This window comes from Fringilla coelebs (genome assembly GCF_963513975.1).
Source record: "Fringilla coelebs genome assembly, chromosome: 5".
NCBI lineage: Eukaryota > Metazoa > Chordata > Aves > Passeriformes > Fringillidae > Fringilla > Fringilla coelebs.
Window position 1 is genome coordinate 5,954,403 of NC_140033.1, and position 21,707 is coordinate 5,976,109.

Sequence of the window (21,707 nt, forward strand, 5' to 3'; positions counted from 1 at the left end):
AGTTGGGTATGGTATTGTTCTACCCTTCCTGGCTGAAACTGTTGTGCGATAATGCTCCATGTCATTAAACAGCTGCCGTCTGTCACCTTACGATGAAGTCATTCCTCTCTAAACAATGAGTTTATAAAGCCCTTTTGGGTCCTTCCAGACAAAATTTGCTCGTAAACCAGCAATTATGATCTTTGGAGTACATTAAGGTGATGCTTGGCTGTCTCTCTTGACAGCAGTCAGAAGCCTTCAAACGGGTGTTGTCCCTTTTGTCAGTTTGTGTGATATCCTGGCAGTGATGCCACAGCTCAGATGTAAATGCTTTATTGCTGTAAAACCTTAGTGCCTGTAAATACCTCTGCACTGGGCTGGATTTAGTTGTCATTACACTTGGAACTGGTTTGTTATCGTGCTCTTGTTCTGTTGGCTCTTAGAGGGAATTCAAATATCTTATACCATGGAACATGAAAAAGGCAAATCCCCAGCGAAATGGTAAAACCACAATAATAGGGTGAGGGTTGCAATATGAATTAACCAAAAAAGAACAGTGGAAGGTACTGGGTAGGGTTAAAAACAGATTTGGCAAACAGGTGTCATGTAAATCCGTTTGGTCCCCGTTAACAGCTGTTTTTCAGCACCTGACTTGACACTGGGATCATTAATGGAAATGAACGTGGATTAATGCCAAAGCTCTTAGCAGTGATGAATTTAAGAGAGTCTGTTTTGATTCAGATGTTGTTTCTGAAGGCTACCTCTCTGTCCTGAGTGGGCAGTTCACTTTTAGCAGTCCTGCAGTAATTAAAGATATGAATGGGAGAGACCACGAGGGCATCCACTAGGTTTTTCTGGTGCTCCTGCTGAAGCAGCAGGGATATTAAAACAATCTCTAGCTCCTCAAGAGTGGCCCTGTCAGCTTGCTGAAATGATGGAATGGTAGTTAGGTTATTAGAAGAAAAATTGGCACAAATTGAGAGACAGGATGCTCTGGCAGCAACCACAAGCAGCCAGCGACTCAGTGTCTTAATCTCTGCCCTCAGGCTGCTCTCTATGATACAGATGACACCTTGTCAGTGAAGATGATGTGCTGGGTCACCCCTGAGCCCAATGGGCTAAATTGGCCATGGACAGAAGGATTGCTACAGCATAGAGCCACATAATCTAATTTTTCTTTCTTTCTTTCTTTCTTTTTTTTTTTCTTTTTTTTTTTGGGTACTGACAGTAAGTGCCAAGGGATCCCATTCTCATTAGTGTCCCCTAGACACAGCTATCTCTGTACACTTGTGCTTTCAAGAAATAGTCCTAAGCTTTCACAAGGCTTGCTTTGCTTCCTTCTGGAAAGTTTTACATGTAGTTTCTCTTTTGTCTTATTACTTCTTGGGTACAGGAGAAGGGGAGATGGGGGAAGGAAGAAGCCACTTCCTCTGAGAGCCACTGTGTTGGCAAATAGAAAGAAGTAAAAGCCCTACAGCTGTTAGCAGCCAAGAGGTCTTAGTGCAGAGCTGTAATGTCCATTGGGTGAAGATGAAAGCTGGGAGAAGATCAGGGAATTCATCTTAGAAGAGATCATTTGCAAAGGATCAAGCATATTTGGCTGGATTTTGTATGGACCCAACAAGTTCTGTGACAAAATGAACCATCAGGCAGGTGTGGTGCATAATTTTCTTCCTCAGTGGAGCTTTCCAGTGAGCTGCAGGGATCAAATCCATAGAATCTATAAAATAGGTGGTTTTCCCCCAATGTTATCTCTCTGCTGATTTATTTACTTGTTCATTTTGTCTGCATTGGCTCTAATCCTACACCAGCTGCCAAAGCTGGGTGAGGATACTGCTGCAAGTGTCATTGCTGCAACAGTGTTCATGAGCTCCTCAAAATCCCAACAGTGAGACTTGGATTCCCACTCTGAGGTGTCTGAGAGCCTTGGTTTGCACTGAGATCAAAGGGAGTGCAGTTTAGGAAGGAGCCCAGCTGTGTTTGTAAAAATGAGTGCCCTCTCTGTGGCCTGAACTTGTCTGTCAAACCGCCAAAATGTTGGCAGCTCAGTCAAGTCCCTTCCTTGTGGTAGAAAAGTATTTTAAAGAAAAGCCTAAATTATGCTTGGTTTTTCCCTAACTCTGCAGGAGTTAGTGGATTGACAGAGCTGTCAATGGATGGTGGAATTTAGTTTGGAGAAGTTTTAATGACTTACTCAAGTTAATGCAGGCAGTGAGTGACAAAACCTGTCCCCTGGAGCTTTGCATCTTAGTGTATGGTACTGATGCCTCGAGTTAGAGCTTTTAACCACCTTCAGCCCATGAAGCATTTAAAGAATATGATCAATGCAATTCAACTTTGGTCCCAACAAAATAAAGAAAGGGCTTAAACGTTTTGTGCAATTAGAAGAGAGCTTGGCCTGTGCCTAAACCTTTAGCTCAAAGCAAGAACTTGATGCTAATAGGGCCATTAACCTGAGAAAACAGGTGTTAGTGTTTGGCTTTGTGCTTTCCTAAAAAATTGGCTGATTAGCAATGGAAATTGTGGGGCTCTTGGTGGTAAAGGTGGTTTTGGTAAAGGAAAAAGCAAAGGAATAAACTTGTTATTCTTTATTAAACATGACCCTAGCTGTAATTCTGGGCTAAGTAGCAATTGTGTATGGATTTCTTAAAGAAGGGATCCAACAGAGAGAACAGATGAAGGGCATAATTTAAAGCTGAACTCAATACAAACAACACAGAGAATAAATGAAGTGAAAAGTCAAGCCAATTTGTGAAAGAAAATAGTTGACCAAGCCCAGGGCAGAGCTGGGAGCTCAACTAAACTTCTACCTTTTCTTTCAAAATAACATATAAGTGTTTTCCACAGGTACTTTAAGCTATGGGTCAGGGATTTTTCAACCTCCCTAGTAGGGAGGTTGTTTGGCAGGTTGGGTTTTATGTAGAGGAGTAGGAATTGAAAAGAAATAATTGAGCGATTTTTTAGAGGTTTAAGTGTCACATGGGTGCCTACTGCTCCATGAAAGTCTTGAAAGTTGTTCCCATGAAGTATCACTCAATCATGGTTTTTCTGTTGGAAAACCATGGAATCAGTCATGGTTCTTCTGTTTCTTAGCAATTCTAAGGGGGTGGTTGTTTGGATGGTTGGCGTGGTTTGGCTTAAGTGTTGTCTTTGCATGGAAATGTAGTTCCTAGGGCCTGGAAAAGTCACAATTCCTGCAGGTGAACTTGTGACCTGCAGAACGAAGAGCGTTTGCAAGGCAAGATATTTGTACATGAAATGTAATGTAAAAGTTTGGACCAAATCTTGGAGTCTCTTATTCAGGCAAGATTCCTGCTAGTGTAGATAGGAATTTTAGCCATTTATGAGAGTGATAAATGCTGTTGTCTGCTGATCCATGTTGAAACCACTTCACAAGGGATGATCAAACTTCTTGCTGGTGGTGTAAAATGTGCCATTAATATAACTTTCTCCTTCCTGCCTGTAAGCAGGGAAAGTGCTAAAGTTAATGTGGGCATATTAATGTGAATTATGCTTTCAAGGAGATGAAACACATGAAACGAAATAATTTGTCTTCACACAGGTTATAGCTGTGAGACAGGGGAATTGCACATGGTTGTTTTCTTCTCGCCACTCTTAGATATTTTTTTTTTCACATGTAAAATATGATTTTCATCTGGTTGTGCAGATTCTGAGCTCTTCTAAGTCCTCCGGTGGGCATTCACTCCTGAACAATCATCAAACAGAGAAAGTCTAATTAAAGCCAAGTTTTTTGAAAGTGGCAGGTGGCTCTGAAATGCCTGAATTCTGCCATGATCAGCTTCTGACATTGCTGCATACAGGCCATTTGCCCCTTTTCCCTGGTGGAAAGATGGGGGGATGCTTGAAAATTCATGCATCATTAGTGTTCTTTCTTGATACTGAAACATCCAAAAATCATCAGCACTTTTGGAATTTCTAGTCAAGTAATTAGTTGAAACTACTGTCCTTAATTATCAATAATGCAAGGGAGGAGAGGGGGAAGGGAGGAGGAACTGATGTATTTTTACTTTTGTTCAGTATTTAAAAGTATTTATATTCTGTATGAATATGAATTCTCGCAAACTGTGGTCTGTCATTTGTCTCCCAGACCAGATTATGTTTTGTTCCAAACTTCTTTTTCCCTGCAAAAGTGTGGTTGTTTTGAACTTGGATTTAGGACGTACATCTGGAGATCAGATAGGCTGAGAATTTACAAGGGGTGAAAGTGTTCAAAAATTTGATCTCCTTTTGCAGGGCAAAAAAACTTTCTGAAGCAGCATTTTCATTTCCACAGCCATGTAGGCAGTTTTGCCACTGCCATCTCTTTTTGATTTGTCCTTTTTTTTTTTATGGCAGCAATAAACAGTATGCTTTAAACTGGGTCTCTCCAGACTGCTTTTCCTTTTTAAAGAGCGTAGGCAACTAATCGGCAGCAACCAGCCACATAGCTGGAGTGTTTTCCATTCTAGGCAATATCAGACTAATTTGATGCACACATGGATGCTTCACACAATCTGCAGATTCATCACTGGCATCTTGCATTAGTCATCTGACAGATTGCCAAGTGTTTCATACTCCTTTCATGTGACTTTATTACAAAACACACACACACATAGACACACGCACTGCCTGCTTTCTGCCAGTAGCCAGTTTAGTGAGAATTCACTGCAGTTCTGTTTACAACAGCCATGGAGAGAAATCTGCACTTATTTGCCACTATCCTCTACTTTAAAATGCAGAAGTCCCGGGTTGTGTTGTGCCGCTCTCATCTTATATAATGACATTAAGCAGCAGCCTGCAGAGAGAACCAGACTCAATGAAAAATGTAATAGCATTGTTTTTTGTTCGTAGTACTTATGCTATTAATTAAACGCTGATTTTTTTTTTTTTCTGTTTTGTGCCAATTGACATCATCTTCTGCATCTAGTGCACACGAAAACTGTGTAGTCTCCTAACTTGTCTTCTCTTTTTAATCTCCTTTTCCACTTTCTAGTAACGGCACAGCTAACAAGATGAATGGAGCTTTGGATCATTCAGACCAACCAGACCCAGATGCCATTAAGATGTTTGTTGGACAGATTCCCCGTTCGTGGTCAGAAAAAGAATTAAAAGAACTTTTTGAGCCTTATGGAGCTGTCTACCAGATTAATGTTCTCCGAGACAGAAGTCAGAACCCTCCCCAAAGTAAAGGTACAGTAGTTATGCTCTCTCTGCTTTCAGTTTGCTTGTTTTCCCGATGATCTTGCTTGCCTTCAGCATTTCCAAAGAGATTTGCAGCTGAGCTCTCAGTTTTGTAGTCTGCTGTGTTGAGCTATGCAGCAGTCCTAAGAGGAGAGGACTCATGAATCCTATCAAATATTGCCTTCCTCCTCTTCTTAAACTGAAGTTTAATTGTCTTTTATCTGGAAGCATGCATTCCAACTGTGCAAAAAATAAGAAAATATCGGTCTCCTTGTTTAAATTATCATTGCCAAAAATGTGGAAATCTGAGAGGTTGCTTGCCAGGATTAGCTCATGAAAAATATAATTTTCTATTTCCTTTCATTTCCTCTTTTTGCACCCCAGGTGGGAAATATTTTAAGGATGCAGAAGGGAAAAATGATGGTGGTGGGTTCTTGCCACATCATTGCTCCAGCAGCAATAAAAATTACAAATAGTCACCCTTTTTCTATAATCTGACTTTTTTTTTCTGCAGTCATGTTAAAGAATTGTTTTTTGGCACTGATATTATTCTAAATGAAAGGATTAGTTGTCCTTCCTGCATTTTTTCTATACACATGTAACATATTTGTCCCTAACTATATTTCTACTTTTCCCTACGTATATCTGGGCTTATTTAGGCACGTGAAAGTTTTGTGCATTAGAGCTGTTTAAGTGCGACACATGCTTAGATGTAAACTGAAAGTGAGTATTTTGTTTCACAGAATGCATTTTCCTCCCTACCTAGCTGTATATTTTCATTCAGCCTTGCTACGTGAGAGCGTCGCTACCGTTAGAAATAATTAGCGATGCTCAGAGGCAGAACCGGCTGTGCATGTGTGTGCCTGGCTGTAAGGCTGCTCAACACTTATTCCTTCTTACTGCACTCCTGGCACTGACTCTAAAAACCTTCAGAGCACACATGCTATGGAGAATATCACAGAATGATTTCGTGGGCTCCCAGCAAAGTTAACAGCGCAAAACATCCCTTGCTGGAGACGAGAGGTGCCTGCCCTTGTGGGAGGCACACAGCACAGCCTCGGGTGCTCCTGTGCTTTGGGGCAAAGCACTGCCAAGGCTCAGCATATCTCCCTTTTTCCTGGGCAGAGGATCCTCTCAGTGCCTTCCTTTTGCTGCCCAGTTTAAGCAGTCAGGTGCTTTGAGTGACCATGGTTTATTTTGGGCTGCTTGCATCTCTCAGTTGTGGTTAAAAGACTTGGTGCATTGGTCTCACGTCAGTGTCAGGGAGGGGGTCCAGCTCACTTTACCATCCTGCCAATCAAATGTCTGTACTAGATCACTCTTCCCCCTTCCCCATCCCTGGAAATGTTCAAGGCTATGTTGTGTGAACAACCTGCTCTAAAGAAAAGTGAACAACCTGCCTCCTGTCCAGGACAAGAGGGCTGGAGTTAGGTGCTCTTTAAGGTCCATTCCAACCCAAAGCATTCCATGAGTCTGTGATTCAGAAGCAGAAGGTATTTCTGGTTGGAGTGTTTCAGTGTAGTTCTGCTTCCAGCCCACCCCCCCACCTCATTTCCCAGGATTGATGTATTGTAGCATGTACCCCCCTACTGTGTTAGCACAGAGCCCTCACCAAATGTCTTTTTCTTGTAATGCTGGATAGGAGAGCATTAAGAGGTCAAACAACTGGATTTTCTGCAGTCCAGGCTGCTATGGATGAGCAAACTCCTCCTTAGTTTAAACCACTAAAATGCTGAACTTTGAGACTCGTCCATCTGGAAGGAGCTGATTCCTGGGTCACAGCAATGCCTTCCCACTAAGCAGTAAATGAAGTGAGAATGATATTGTGGTTAGACAGAAGAAACCCATTGATACCCATTTCTGGGAATCACTGCACCTGTCCATCAGGCAGCTGGAAGGCATAAGGATGAAGCATAGATCATACAAATCATTGTAGACTAATTATCAATGTTTGTAGTCCCCATATGCAATATTCTTTTTGAAAGGTGGCTGGGTTTTGGGGATACTTTTTGCTTGGACTCTTTTCAGCCACACAGAGATTATGCTTGTCACTTCAGGTGTTATGTGTTAATTAATGAGTAAATGAAATTAATCCTGAAGATAGGCAGAATAACCTTCAGACTTACTTTTCTCTGGCACCAGCAGCAAGCTCCTCTGTTGGTCAGCTTTTCCCTCAGAGACTTTGGAGGAGTGTATCTCTATGCTGGCTCTATCCTTCCTCCTGGCTGAATCTGCCAGCAAGGTTGCTAGAAACCTCTTGTGGGTGTCTCTTGACTAGGAATGATCTTTATTTTCTTAATCCAGTTGCACAAAGGATTCAATGCGAGAGATTGTTAAGAATGTTAGAAACAAACAAACAGAAAAATTGCCCTGAGAAACATTCTACAGTCTTCTTTTCATCACAATACATGATAATTCTTCACCTATACTATCTAATAGGCATTTTTAAAAGAAACTGAATTTTCATTTTTTTGTTTGGAGGTCATAGAATCATAGAATATCCTGAGCTGGAAGGGACCCACAAGGATCACAGAGTCCAACTCCTGGCTCTCTACAGGACAACACTAAAAATCACATGTGTGATGTGGAGTGAAATTCCGTGCTCCTCTTGTGTTTAAATTCCATGTGTGATGTGGAGTGAAATTCCATGCTCCTCTTGTGTTTAAATACCCACACAAAACAACCACTTTTATTTAATTTGAGCTGGGTGGATTTGGGTTGTGCCAGGAGTTTTTCTGCTCGCTGACCCTTTGTATCACCTCCAGTTTTGTAGAACAGTCCATCAAAGGGACCTCGTGGTTGGGTGAGGTAGAAAAAAAGTCAATTTTTTCATTTCATTGCATGGTTGTGACTGTGTGTAAGGCAGAACATTCACAGCCTGGTGTCACGCAGAAATCTTTTTCTGAATATGCTGCAAGCCATCAGTTGTAATGACAGGAATGCAAGTTGGTGTTACTACACCACACAGGGGGGAGCAGTTAGGTTTCGCTCTTTAAAGAAATGCATTTTGATTTTTGAAAGATTTCTCTCTTCTCAGACAAGGGTTGTGTATTTCTGTGAGCTTGGCCAAGGGGGCTCCTCTAATTTGGACCGAGTTTTTCTCTGATGAACTGTTTACGAAGCTGCAACCTGAGTCTCTCCCAATTCTGTCAAAAATAACCATGGGCTGCTTCTCTCTCTCCTGCTGTTATTCAGACTGTCTTTCATACCCTCCAACGACAGACGGCCTAGTTCATGTCTTTCCTCCTCTTTTGTATTGCTTGCCAGCCCTGCAAAGCTGAGGCTGGAGGAAGTCAGGTAGAAAGCCAAGTTTACCTCACTCTGGAAAACCAGAGGAAAGCCATCTTAATTCCACAGATATATTGATACTACTGCAAACATTAAAGCTTGGCTTTATTAATTGGGAACTTCAGGAATGGCTGCATTCTAGGAAATTCCTTATCCTTTCCAGATAAGGAAATTCCTTATCCTTTCCTTTCCATTTCTCTGCTTCTTTTGGATGTGTGAAAGAGTAATTTGACTTTTTGTTTTTATCTCCTGTTGCTTTGTAAGGCTTTTTCCTCTTTCTGCAACAAAAGAAATCCAGGGGATTAAGTAAACTAAATACAAAAAAAACCAAAACAAACAAAAAAAAAAAAAAAAAAAAAAAAAAAAAAAAAAAACAAAACAACAGGGCAGGAAATTCTGTACCATTGAAATAAAATAGCACTTTGGCTTCTGGGGGCTAGGGGGATTCAAAGTCTGGGCAGAGCAGCCCTCTCTGTTCCCAATCCAGCTTTCTCTCCTGATATAATTTATTCTGGGTGAATAGATTCCTTTTTTTCCAGGGTGGTTGTTAAAAAGAGCTTCTCTAATACCTCACATGCAGCAAGCTCTGTGTGAAGGCGGCACACACTGCCACCAAGATCTCTCTTCCTCTCCCCTGTTTTCCTAAGCCGGAAAGATTTCCTTGGCTGCTTTGGTTTTGAAGTCCAAGTGCTGAAGCAAGCAGATGGCACAGGGCTACGTTTGTCTTTTGAAATGCAGCAGGAGAGTCTTGAGCCAGATCCACTCTGTCCTTTTGGCACCTTGCCTCTGCTTCCATACCTGATAATTCTAGGAGGGATCAAGGTCCCCTGAAGCAGCTTTGTGAGCCAGAATCTCTTTGTGCTGCCATAGGAATCACGCTGCAGAAAGCAGGGAGAGCACCTGTGTAACACCTGACTCTGTGTTTGCTTGCAGCCTTTTACAGGCCCTTTATCAGATTAGAGGGAGGCTGCTGAGTGAACAAGGATGTGCTGTAGTTAAAGGCCAGTGTTTATTATTATCCTATTTAACATGGTAATTTAAGTCTACTGGGAAGTGAGCAGAGGAATCTGATAATGAGGCATTCATCTGCTGCATGCAGGAGAGACCAGGTGGGCCAGGAGGTGTATAGGTATGTATAGCTACATATATATAGAGAGAGATGCATATAGGAGGCAGAAGTTACCTGGCTTGCTTGAGCATCACTTCAGCCTCAGTTTAGCCCTTCCAAAATAATCTGGTGCAGGCAGGGGGGCTGATCCCTCTCCTCCAGCAGGTCCCTCTCACAGTGCCTGGTACAGTAGGTGCAAAGGGAGCTCGGGCCATCCTGCACAGCAGCAGAGCTGTGGCACTCACTTTGTCACACATTCCCATCCTGGGTGTCCCAACCTGCAGCTAAGACCAGCTGCTCCTTGTTCCTTGACTGCCCCTGTGACACCACACAGCCAATTGCACCCTCTGCTCCTTCAGTGTCAATGCATTGTGTTTGGTAAAACTGTTTTTGATGCTCTTTAAAAGCTGTTTTTGATGCTCTTTAAAAGCTCCCTTCAGCCAGCCCTCTAGGAGCCAGGGTTTCTCTGCACTTCATGTCTTAGTCAGTGTTTTGAATGCTCTCAGAGGCTCACATGAACACTGTTGTAGCTTTTGAGCTCAGCTGAGTTGCACCATGAGCACATTTGCTGTTGAAATGGCAGAGTATGTGCCCACAGCCATTGTGCGTGTGTGTGTTAGGCTAAATTTTTGTGATGGTGGCTTACAGATATTTTGTTATTATGCAGACTTGAAGTCTTTTCCTGCACTATAAGTATATAAAAAGTGCCTCCATGTTATTTTTTAGCAGGTGCACTATAAGAAGTTTCAGACAACAAAAACTGGCAAAAGCCAGATGTCAATAAATACAAGTACAATGGGGAAGAAGAGTGAATGATAAAGTTGAGTTTTTAACATGAAGTTTCTGACTGTAGGGTGTTTAGATTTAAACCTTAAGGAATCTTAAATCTATAATTTTAAATGGGTTGTAAATAGCATTATAGAATATATTCCAGATGTGAGCTGATTTTTAGAAAAGGTAATTCTCACTCCACAAATCTGATGGAGTTTTTTAAGAAGTTTCTGTGAAAGCAGACAGGTGTGAAATATAATCAAGCTGATTTCCCAGGGGCATTTCACAGTGTGTCACATGGGAGACTAATCCATGCAGCTGCTGGTGAAGCAGAGAAGGACCCATTTCCAAATGGGGAAAGGAGCTGGGTAGATGATGGAGGGCAGATTAGAATGGGGAAAGGTTATGGGCCAGGGGAAGAGAGGGGATGATGACTGGAGAGCAACAGGGACTGTTATTGGAGATCAATACTTTTTCACTCTCTATGTAAATGGCTTTGACAGAATGAACCACCAACTTGTTATCCAACTTTTTGGATCATGCAGAAGGGACTAGATGGGGGAGAAGCCACCTGATAACCTGGAGAAAACAATCAAACACAAAGAGATTCTGCTGGGTAAAATGAACCGTGAGCAAGAAGAGTAAATTTTATTTTGAGTGAACACATGTGTTGAATGAGTGCATTTTTCAAAGATTTGAGAGCAGGAGAGGACTTGAAGAGTGCACATATCATAAAAGGACTGAGATGATGTTTTGTGTCTGTGTGGTCAAAAAGGCACAGAAAATGTGAGCTGTATAAATGGAAGCATTGAATAGAGCCTTCAAGGAAATACTGCACCACTTAAAGAAGGATTTTTTTTAATCATGTTTAAACTACAGTTACCAATATTTAGTACCATTCTATAGAAAAGGGCAGAGGTCCAGAGAAGAGCAGCATGATTTTGTATGAAGTCAGGAAGGGTTGAGCCATGGTGAAAGGTCTACAAAGGTTAACTTGTAAAGGGCTTCAAACATTGACTTACAAGAAAGCTAAAAGGGAGAAAGCTGAGGAAGAATACAGGACTTGTACCTTGGTTTGGAAAGAAAAAGTTGTAAGGGGATACAATTGAAGTTTCTGCTGTATGTTGGAGTGCATACCAAAGTCAAGAATAGATCAGCTCTTTCAATTAATATTAAACCCAGGGACTGCACAGCATAGACTTAAGACTGAGGAACAGCAGGCCAACAGAAAAAAATTCGACTTCTCAAGTCAAACTTTCTTCCTCCACTTGCTGAGCAGAGAATGGCTTCCAGAAGAAGCAGAGAGAAGAGTTCCAAAAGAAACTTTCCTTTTGCTTGCTTCCTTTTAGTGTTTAGAGAGAATGCATCTGGAACAGGATGTGACACGACTGCTCCCCATGTGCAAATGCATTTTCAGCCCACAAACAGGACAAAGTGCCAAGCTGTCTTTGGCTAGCCATGTCCAGCACCAAGAGGGGCTGAGATTGGTGTCCTCTGATATTTTTGCATTGCTTTGAAGACAGGGAGCAGATCAAGGTAACATCCCATTGCATACTTGACAACCTTGTTGCCCACTTAAATCAGTATCACTGAATACTCCCTTCACTGAAGAAAATCAGCCCCTGTGATAGCAAAAATTATCACTGCAAACCCAACCCAGTCAGACAGAGCAGAAGTAATGGAAGGTATTTGTGAAGAGACTGTAACAGGAGCAGGGTGTTGTGGCTGCAGAATGGGAAGGCTAGAGGATGGTGGGGGGAATTGGGTAGAGCATTTTTCAGTTGTGTTCTTTAAATATAGAGGTAGCACAGAAACCTTTCTTTAGCCTTGTTTCTAAAGTTCCTGTATACAGTGTGTGAATGACTGGAGCAGAAAGAAGCTATTTTTACTTTTAGGCATCTTTTCCCTCCCTATTTTTATGGTATTCATCACAGTGGGAGCTTGGTCCAGAAATGAGGACGCTAGGTATTGCTGTAAGAAGTTAATAAAAATAACACATCTCTGAGGGATTAAAGCAGATCACTTTGGGGCTCATTGGCTGCAGTTTTGTAGCAGCTTAACTATGATTTACAACTGCATATGAATTTTAAAAAGTAAGCTAAGACCATATAAGCATATTATTAATTACATCTATGATGAAAAAAAAAAAGGCATAAAATTTAACTACATGAATCCTTTTAGTTAAATTGATAGAAAACCCATGTATAGACCAGCCATGAGAGGAGCAGGACTTCATATTCTAATTGTGGTTCTTTCTAATGGTCGTGTCTGATAAACACTTAGGGGGAAGGCAAGTTCAGTAAAGGGGTGTTTGAAAAGGAATTTTTGAACTTCAGTTCTAGTGTGCTATACTGTTGACAACTTCAGCCCATCCTCCAGCATTTACTTATAGAATATTTTAGAACAACTTTAAAAAAGAGCCCCAAATGTTCCTAAAATATTAATGTGTAATCTGTTGTTTGTAATGACATCACTTCACTGGAAAAAAAAAACCCCACGTAGGCAGGCAGTTAAAACAGCCTGAACTTTCAGTGAAATTGAAAAAAAACAAATTGCTTTGTTGAATGTGAATAGTATGCCAAACCTCAGTTTCTCAAATATATCATCTCAAAGGAAAAAAAACTGTAATGTATGGAAAAATCTAAGTCAAGTCATGCACACACTTGCATGCAGGAATTGATCAATAGATATAATACTCAGACATAAAACACAGGCATGTTTTAAGTATTTTCAAGATTGCTGCCTACATTTAAAATATATACATCTATAAAAGTGCCAGATAGTGCCAGTTTGGTATTTATGGTATCCAGTGTCTTTAGCTGCATATTAAAGCTCACATCAATGAGATTCGACCATTTTATGACGTTGTGGCACTGAAATTCTTTCCTCCTCCAATTTTCTATTATGTCAATAAACACACCATTTATCCACTCATCACATAAAAAATTATGTGAGTTTTTGTTAAAAGACAAAGGCTTCAAAACAAACCACACAACCCTTCTCTTGTTATGCAGTGTTTCTTGTTCTATTCAGTTCTAATATCAAGATCCTTTGCTCCTAACTCATAAGGACATTTTGCAAAGGACGTGGGGACTGGTCTGAAATCTTCACACACTTTGGCAAGGATCTCAGAGGAAGAAAACATTTGACCACTGAGCAGTGTCAAAATTGAAGTGTAATTGGGAAGCAGCCGTATTAGCCTGGATTTTGAGTGTACTGCAGCTTCCAAATCTCTCATTTCCACTGCAAAATCAGCCATTTATTGCTTTTATCTTCTGTTCCTTTCACCCCACTAAAATCAATCACAGGTGCCTGTGCACATATATGCACAAATAAATAATATCCTAAAATTAAAACCCACACTGCAGGAAGATTTCCTCATTAAAAGATAGAAGGAGAGACTCCAAGGCACTAAGAATTTCTGTCACTGCTGAGATGATGTGAGAGACATAAATATTACAATGAAGGGTCAAAATAAAAAGCTAAAGACCACATAAAACATTTTACCATAAATATGTCATCAATTTTGCTAGTTCTTAACATGATATTTAAACCCCAGGAGGGCCTTGAAAGGATGTCTGTTATTCTTTATAATTTTGAAATGCATTAAAAGCAGATATGTATAGCATGTATAGCAGTGTAAATTAATTACTATTTCATTACTTCCATCCTCCCTGCACCAGACCATGTCAGCTTGTATTTTTTTGTGGGATCAGCGTAGCAAGAGGGCAGATTTGGGCTTGTTTTGGGTCTGGTAGGACCCACAACATCCTCAGTGTCAGACTTCAGTGATACAAATGCTATAAAAGGATGTGCTGTGCCAGTTACAGCATTGCTCTTTTTTTTAAGACACTGGTTTCATAGTGCACTCTAACCATCAGCATATTTCAAAAGAATAGCAAATAACTCCCCAAGGATAAAGTCTGGTAGTGGCTTCTAAGCCTGGTTTGAGCTTAACTCAAGCCAGTGAGCTGTGGGTGGAAGGCTGTGTATGCCATATAAATCTCCTGGTCCATCTGTCTTGGGAAAGAATGCATTTTCAGGAATCTCTGTCTTTCTAATTGCTTATAAAAACACTCTGAGACAAGCCAGTGAATAAATTAAATTTGAATGTTTCCAGTGGATCTTTTCAGTTTCTCACTGAACCTAATTACTGTCTAATCTATGCCCATGAGTATGCAGTTTTAAGTGGGACGTTAGACTTTCACTCTGCAGATTAAACTCTGTGGTGCATAAATTCATTATTATTTGTGTAAGAGAAAACTTTGGTGTCTACTACCTTGTGGTTTTAATTTAAAATAACTACTGCATCCAATTCAGGCATTCTTTTAGAGGACTAAGAAAAGCTGTAAAGAGGTGGAAGATGTTTTCTAATAAACCGTGTCTCTTATTCACCCAACTGAATTGGGAAAATTTATGTTTCAAACAGTAATTAAACTCTCCTCGTAGCTCAAGATGTCATGCCTTCAACTGCAATTTTAGGGAGCTGTACCACAATAGGGAGTAGATTAATATCATGTACTGCAGGAAACTTTTTGCTGCAAGGATGAGTGTGGCACCGTAAGGAGCAGGGATGCTGCTTCAGCCAGACATCTCCAAGTGTTTTGCAAAGGGAGAAAAATAGCATCACTCCATTTTTGCCAGTTGGAGGAACTGAGATGCAGAGGCCTGGGGGGACTTTTCCCAAATTTTTTGAGTCACTTTGAGTAGGCAGAGAATGATGTCCTCTCTGTGCTGGTGTCGTTTTGCCTAAATCAAATCTGCTCCCTTCATTTTCAGTGCGTGAATCCCTGAGCTGGTTAAGACAAAAATTTTGTTATGTTAACACTGCCCAGGTGAGATCTGCATTAGTTTATTCACATATTAATCGGATCTGATGAGAACTGCAGTTACAAAACAAGTGTGGAGCAGACCCAAAGGCACCAGCTCTCACTCTTCCTATGCTCCCCCTAATTAATACAATGAGTCTTAAGCAACAATCTTCCTTTATTATTTGCAGATCATGGGACATAAAAATCATTGTAGATTTAAAATGGACTATATTAACGCAAGTAATTCCACCAGGACTTGAGTTTCTATAGTGAAAAGTGTTGTGTTGTCTCTGGCTCAATTAGATTTTTCTCAGTGTCAATTTTAATTCACTTCACCAGAGCGTGGGGGAACTCTCAGTGGAAGGGAAAATGTTGCTTCTGAATGAGAGCCTCCCTTAGCCCACATTTTATTTAAGAGTTTTAAAATGCTTGGCAGTCCCACGTTCTCCCTTGAACGTCTGTTATTGTGTGCCATAAGAGCTGAACAAAATCACTTGGTGTTTCTTAATGTGACAGGCATCTGGGTCTGAGCAGGAGGATGGAAGTGGGGAAAGCAGGGTCCTTGGTCCCTCTTTTTATTTAATACTAAAAAGAAAAAAAGAAGTCTTGATGAGCCTTGGTGGCCAAATAAACTTTATGTCAAATCTTTCCCACCTTCCAAACACATGCCCATGCATAAAGAGAAGTCAAAAGTTGGCAGGGGGGTTTCCTTTTGCAGTGCTGAGCTCAGGACAGAGGTTGAGTGGCTTCAGAAGTTGGTTTTTTCCCCTGGAGATTTGGTATTTCCCTCCTCCCATGGCTGTCAGCACTTCAGTGTGCATTGCTTGGTTATTCTCTGCTTGGTGCAGAGTGACCCAAAATTACTGTCTCCTCTCTATTTCAAAGGGTAAAATTGGGTAGATCTTTAACTTGAGGATGCTTCTTATTGTGAGAAAAAGCAGACAGGAAAAGGACCTTATGATAGAACTTTCAAGGAAGGTTTTTCCAAGGGCCTTTATCCACTGTGGATAGGTAGGGCATTCCAAAATGCTGTTTTCCATCATGGTCAGTAGTTTTCCTGTCTCTACACTTGTCTTCCCATATTTCATTAAAATCTCAAGACTTTTGATTTATGGGTAGTTGTGCACACACACTGAAGTTTTGCTTTGTGTTTGGGCGGCTTTTGATTTGTTCGCTAGGATTTTTTGGCTGACACCTCCCTTTTTAGCGGTTTTGCAAGTGATAGAGACTGCTTTCCAGTATATCACTGGGCTACCCTTAGGAAAAACAGCTGGGACTGCCACCAAAACCAGTCTACTGGATCAATGGATGTGAACCTCTTTTCTGATTCTGGCAGAAAATGATGCCAAAGTGTGGTGCTCATGTGCACCATAGATATTATTAAGGCCAGCTTGTGTATGAAAGGTAAATATGAAATTGTCTCCATGGAGAACAGCTTCATGTTTTTCAGAAGAACAGTGCAAAACACTCTATGAAAATTCAGGTTTTCAAATGTGTCATCTCCCAGCATTTTCATTTCCAACAGTTTTAGCTTTCCTTCCCAGTTAGCATGTGATGCCTTTCTGTGCTGTGTTACTTGCTAGTTCTCACTTGGGCATATATTGAGTTAAATGGTGCTGTGTGGAAGTAGGGAATTATTACTATTACTATGACTATTATTATTATTATTATCATCATCATTTAGATGCTGCAGTTTAAGTAGTTCAAAAAAAAATCTCAAAACTAAAGGTCAGTGTAGCTTGTAGGTTTACACATGCACAGTACAAGTAACCTTCAGAAATTTCCTCATGACAAGATAAGTGCAGCAATTATATTTAAATGAGTGCCAGAGAAAATTTCACTGTAAACTGCATTAGCTGGAGAGTGTGTGCTGTAAGAGGATTTAATTGAATTAATGTTACTTACTATCAAAAGCTCCATCTAGTGTATTGCCAGGTCTTCTTATTACTAAGAATAATATTTGGCTCATAAAGACCCCTGCTCAACTAAGCACACAGTCCTGATGACTTCAGCAAGTGATTAAAATGAAAGCATTTCCTTCACTGTTTTGCTGAACAGGAGCAGGCTGGAAGCTGGGAACAGGCACTGGTGTGTGTAAAGAGCAGGGAATCAGTGAGCCCTGTAACAGGGCTTTTCATGGAGATTCCTCTTACCAGCGCCTTTCTAAGTGTCTAAAGGAGATGTGATTTTGGCATGAGCGTCCTTCCCAGCTTGGGTGTGCCTGGTTTGGGTCGTGGCTGCACCAGGGATGGAACCAAGGGTTGTCTGGGTGTTCAGGAGGGACTGGGGGTGATCCACGCTGGGGTTTGGAAGCGCTCCACAGATGACAGCAGTGATGGCAGGGGGATGTCATTGAATAATCCTGGTGATATTTTTAATGCTGTTATTAATGCAGGGCTCTCGCTCTCGCATTATACGGATGTGCCACAACGAGATCCAGAGAGGTATTTTGTGTGACTTCCTGCATAAAAGCAGAAATGCAAATGAGCTGCATTTACATATTCACATGATATAAACAGAAAACTCAGAGGCGTGGAGACGCAGGGACATAGCCGGAGACATGCTTCAAACCGGGAATAAAGAGAGCCATTGTTTTCCAACACTTATGTTTTAACTATTAAGAAGAAAACGTGATATATTGGATGTTTTTGTAGAATATTTTTGAATGTCAAAATTCCCATTGAAGCCTGCGTCTCCTTTATGTTTGATATTATTTTATTTTCCTTTCACGTGCATTCTCTAAAAGGCAAAAAAACCCCATGAAATCTAGAAAAGATAAAAAAACAACCTTTTATTCCCCATTCATTCAGCAACAAAAGCAACAAAGAAAGAAGGTTTGAACCAATCTTTTATGAAAATTGGGAAACAGCAGAATAGTTTCTACAATAACTTTCTTTATTGTTGGCTGAATCAAATGACAAAAGTTTTTATTCGCCTACGCATCTTATATTTTAACAAGCCACATGTCACTCCTGAACTTCACCCACCCATATTTCTGCATGCTGGTGGCATTCTGGTACAGTCAGGGAGGCACATGCCATTCAAAGGAGTTACAATCTCCTCTTTGTTTTTGTGGTGTTGTTTTGGGGGAGAAAAAGAAAGAGTAATTGCCCGTGTTAACTGATGTTCATTACATGGAATTGTTCGGCTCTCTTAAAAAATCATTGATCTGCTTTTCCCCCGTGAAAGTATTCAAGGTCTCAGTTCACAAAAGAGAAATCAGCATGTAAAGCAGCAGTCTGGCAGTCTGTGCTGCAAGGAGCAGAGTGTCACGTTCTGTGCAGAAATGTCAGCAGAGTTGGCTGTCTTCAAAAAAAAAAAAAGACAAATATTTGGTAAGGATGAGAAACATTATTACTGTTGCAGTCAGATGTGATTTTGGGGAACAATCTGTTTAAGAGTAGCCATTTTTTTCTCATACATTTGTATGTTCATGATTGAACATTTGTTAGGTAACATCTGGCACGAGCTGTTCCTCCTTCTCCCTAAGTTTCATGGCTTTGTTTTGTATTTGAGAAGGATATTACAAAAGGTAATTTGGTGGCTCATTCCCATTGGTGTGGTCATGGTTTTAACTTTTGAATTACTCCCTTGAAATAGGAGGAAGGGGGGAAAAACCACCATTTGGGTATTTTTAATAGGGAATAGGCAGTGTTTAGATTTCATGGCGAGTGCCCGTGGTACGTTGTGTGCGTGCAGCAAGTCAAAAGTGCAGCTGCAGACCAGGGTCCACGAGCCACAGATAACAAAGGCACCCAAAATCTGGGGCTCCAGCCTTGCCACATGCTCTTATTATCATTTACTGTTTGTATTGCAGATGCACGTAACAGATTGTACAATATGCTGTACAAACAGATTGGTAGAATGATCTTTGTCCCGAAACACTGGCAGCAGAGCTGAGCAAGAAGGATTGACAGTGTGCCTGCACTGAGAGCTGCACAGCCCAGATGCCACATTTTTGGACCCATGTCCTCAACAAAAGGGCTTTGTGCATCTTTGGTGAAGCAAAGGTCTGTTCTTGCTGATCTTACTGTAAAGAGCTGAAATTTTAAATGAGAATTAAAAGAAGAAAGCACAAAGATCATTAGAGAGCGAGTAGGAGAAGGGAATGTGCCTACTTCTTGCTTTTTTCCTTCTTCTTCTCATCTAACAGCATTTCTTCTACACTTGCCAGATCGAGTGTGTCAAAGGAGCAAAGGAGCAGACTTTCAAACTTTGGGTGGTTGCTCCCAGTATTGGAACAAAGCCCTGCAAAAAAGAAAAAAAACAAGGCTAGGGCATGCAGGGCTGAGGCTTTGGTGACCTGGCTGGGAGGGGCACCGCTCATGGAAACTCTGATGCTTTGGAAATTATAGGGAGAGCGAGCCTGCAAACTTGGCTGGCTTTCACAGGGCTACCCAAAGAGGAAAAATCCTAATACTTAATGTCTTTTTCATCATCCAGGGCATGCAAAGAGATCATCCACTTATGCTCTGCATGGTTAAGAAAACCAAGAATTGCTCACTTATTTATTGAAGTAGCTAATGTGCATTTCAAAGTGCCTCAGTGTTGGCTTGTGGGGGAAGGAGGAGTGAACATTAAGATTCATTTCAGTGAAAATATTTTGTGGGAATAGTTTGTTCAGTGAATCTAGATCGTCTGCAGCTGGTAGAATAAGGATATAAGCCCGTTTATATGCTTTATTAAATCAATAAACCACATGAAAATGGAGGTGGTTCGGGTTGTGCACACAGCTTTCAGAGGAGCTTTGCTTAGGGACGAGAAAAGATTTTGCCATTTAGAAACACACTTGTTTCTCTTTCATGTGAAAGTGTTCTCTCACTAAAATTATTAAAGAAAACATTTTTCAACTCTGAAGTATTGCTGATATCTTGGCAGTGGCTGTGGCCAGTAGTATGGGATGGGAACTGCTGAACTCTCAGTATTTAAACAACTGGTGTTGACTTTGTGGTTAAAGAAGTTTTATGACTGGATCAGACATAAACCTTGACCCACGTGGTTTCTGGTCTGAGGTAAGACTGTTCAGGAGCATGCCAAGATCCAGGGCTCAGCATCCCTGGCTCCTCATGGTTGAGCCACTGTGGCCTTTGTCAAAAGGGATTGATATCTAGATCAGGTGAGAGATTTTGAGTTCCAGGATGCAAAGGTCTCAGGTTTGGAAACTTAACTTGAATGAAGAAAAGCCCTGCCGGTTCATCCAGCCTCTTTTCTGCCAAATCTATGCTTGTTCTCTTTAGTGCATTCCTAAATGTTTTGTCCAATTTTATTTGGAAGTGGACCATGGGACACTCTTTCCAACTTCCCCCTACAACCCAGAGATTAAATGTTTCATTATTGTACTGTAAACACACACTGTCCTAACTTTTTTTGTGTGCTTCTCTCCCCCCATTTTATTTATTTTTTGTTGTATAATCTCTCTTCTGTGCTAATATTGATGAATTGGAGGGATGCATTTTCTGTCATGTAAAATAGTACTGGGGATAAACTCTGCCTAGGATTTTGGCTGACCCCTTCATCAGGCTTAGCTCAAAAATTAATTTGTCATTACCCAGGTGCTATGCACTAAGCTTTATTGGCATAGAGGAGCTCCACATCCTGTATGTTCTTTGGAAGGAAAAAAAGTGATCATATAATCACTGAGACAGTAAACAGTCATTTCCAATCTAGTAATATTTTATATGAACTGGCACTGTATGTTGTATATCATCCATCTTGCTAATCCTTGTTCCACATTGCCTCCCACTTGAGGCCAAGAACATTACAGCTGTGCCAGAGAGTGGGTGGAAAAATAGCCTTATTATTAACCTAAGTTGAAAACATAATGGCTTTTTGAATGTCTTCATTCACAGATGCAGTCATACTAAAATATTAATACCCTTAAGTGTAGAGAAATAGAACTTTCATTTAAAATCCATTGTCCATGTGTGTTGCAAAAGGGTAAGCCTTGAAAGTGTTGTGAATTCCCTGTATCTTTTGGTTATTGTTTTATCCTTTTAATGTCAGTATTCTGTAAGAAAGGAGCCAAAATACTCTTCAGTCAGATTTGAGCAATGTTGCTGCCATCACCTAACATTGTCTTGTGGTAAAGGAAAGGATTTCTCTGGTTTTCTCTCTGTCTTGAAAAACTGGTAATAACTGAGTGGATATTGAAACACATTTAATGACTTTTAGTACCATGATCAAGCAGGGCTGCATTGCCAATGTCAGTGTTTGTTTTAATCTCATCCCCAGAGGGATCAGAAATATTCAAGATGCATGTGTTTTCTGGGAGGAGCCATCACAAAGAGCAGAGGAGAAAACTGCCACCCTCATCTGATTAATCTTCAGAGCACCCCAGGATCCCTGATTTACCAGCAGAAATAAGGGACCTAGCAGTGAAAACTGAGTAAATTTGCAGCACAGCATCACTGAAAAGGCACAGAAAATGGGGATGATGCTCTTCTCCAGTTATAGTCATGGTTTGCCTTTCCTAACTCTGTAATTTACTTTTGTGTATCTCTTCCCAGGTAAAATATGAATCTTCCACAAACCTATTTAGGAGGTGTAAGAATTGCTCTTGAGGACTATTC

The 21,707-nt window shown here is 40.8% G+C and overlaps 1 protein-coding gene across 1 annotated transcript in view; it reads left to right on the plus strand.

The window, feature by feature from the left end:
• The window catches only part of CELF2 (CUGBP Elav-like family member 2), a 373,570-nt gene that overhangs the window by 238,494 nt on the left and 113,369 nt on the right, over positions 1-21,707 (plus strand). Inside the window, exon 3 of the mRNA XM_084206937.1 lies at positions 4,973-5,169. Within this exon, the coding sequence (XP_084063063.1) occupies positions 4,973-5,169 (197 nt within the window). The remainder of the gene's footprint in view (positions 1-4,972; positions 5,170-21,707) is intronic.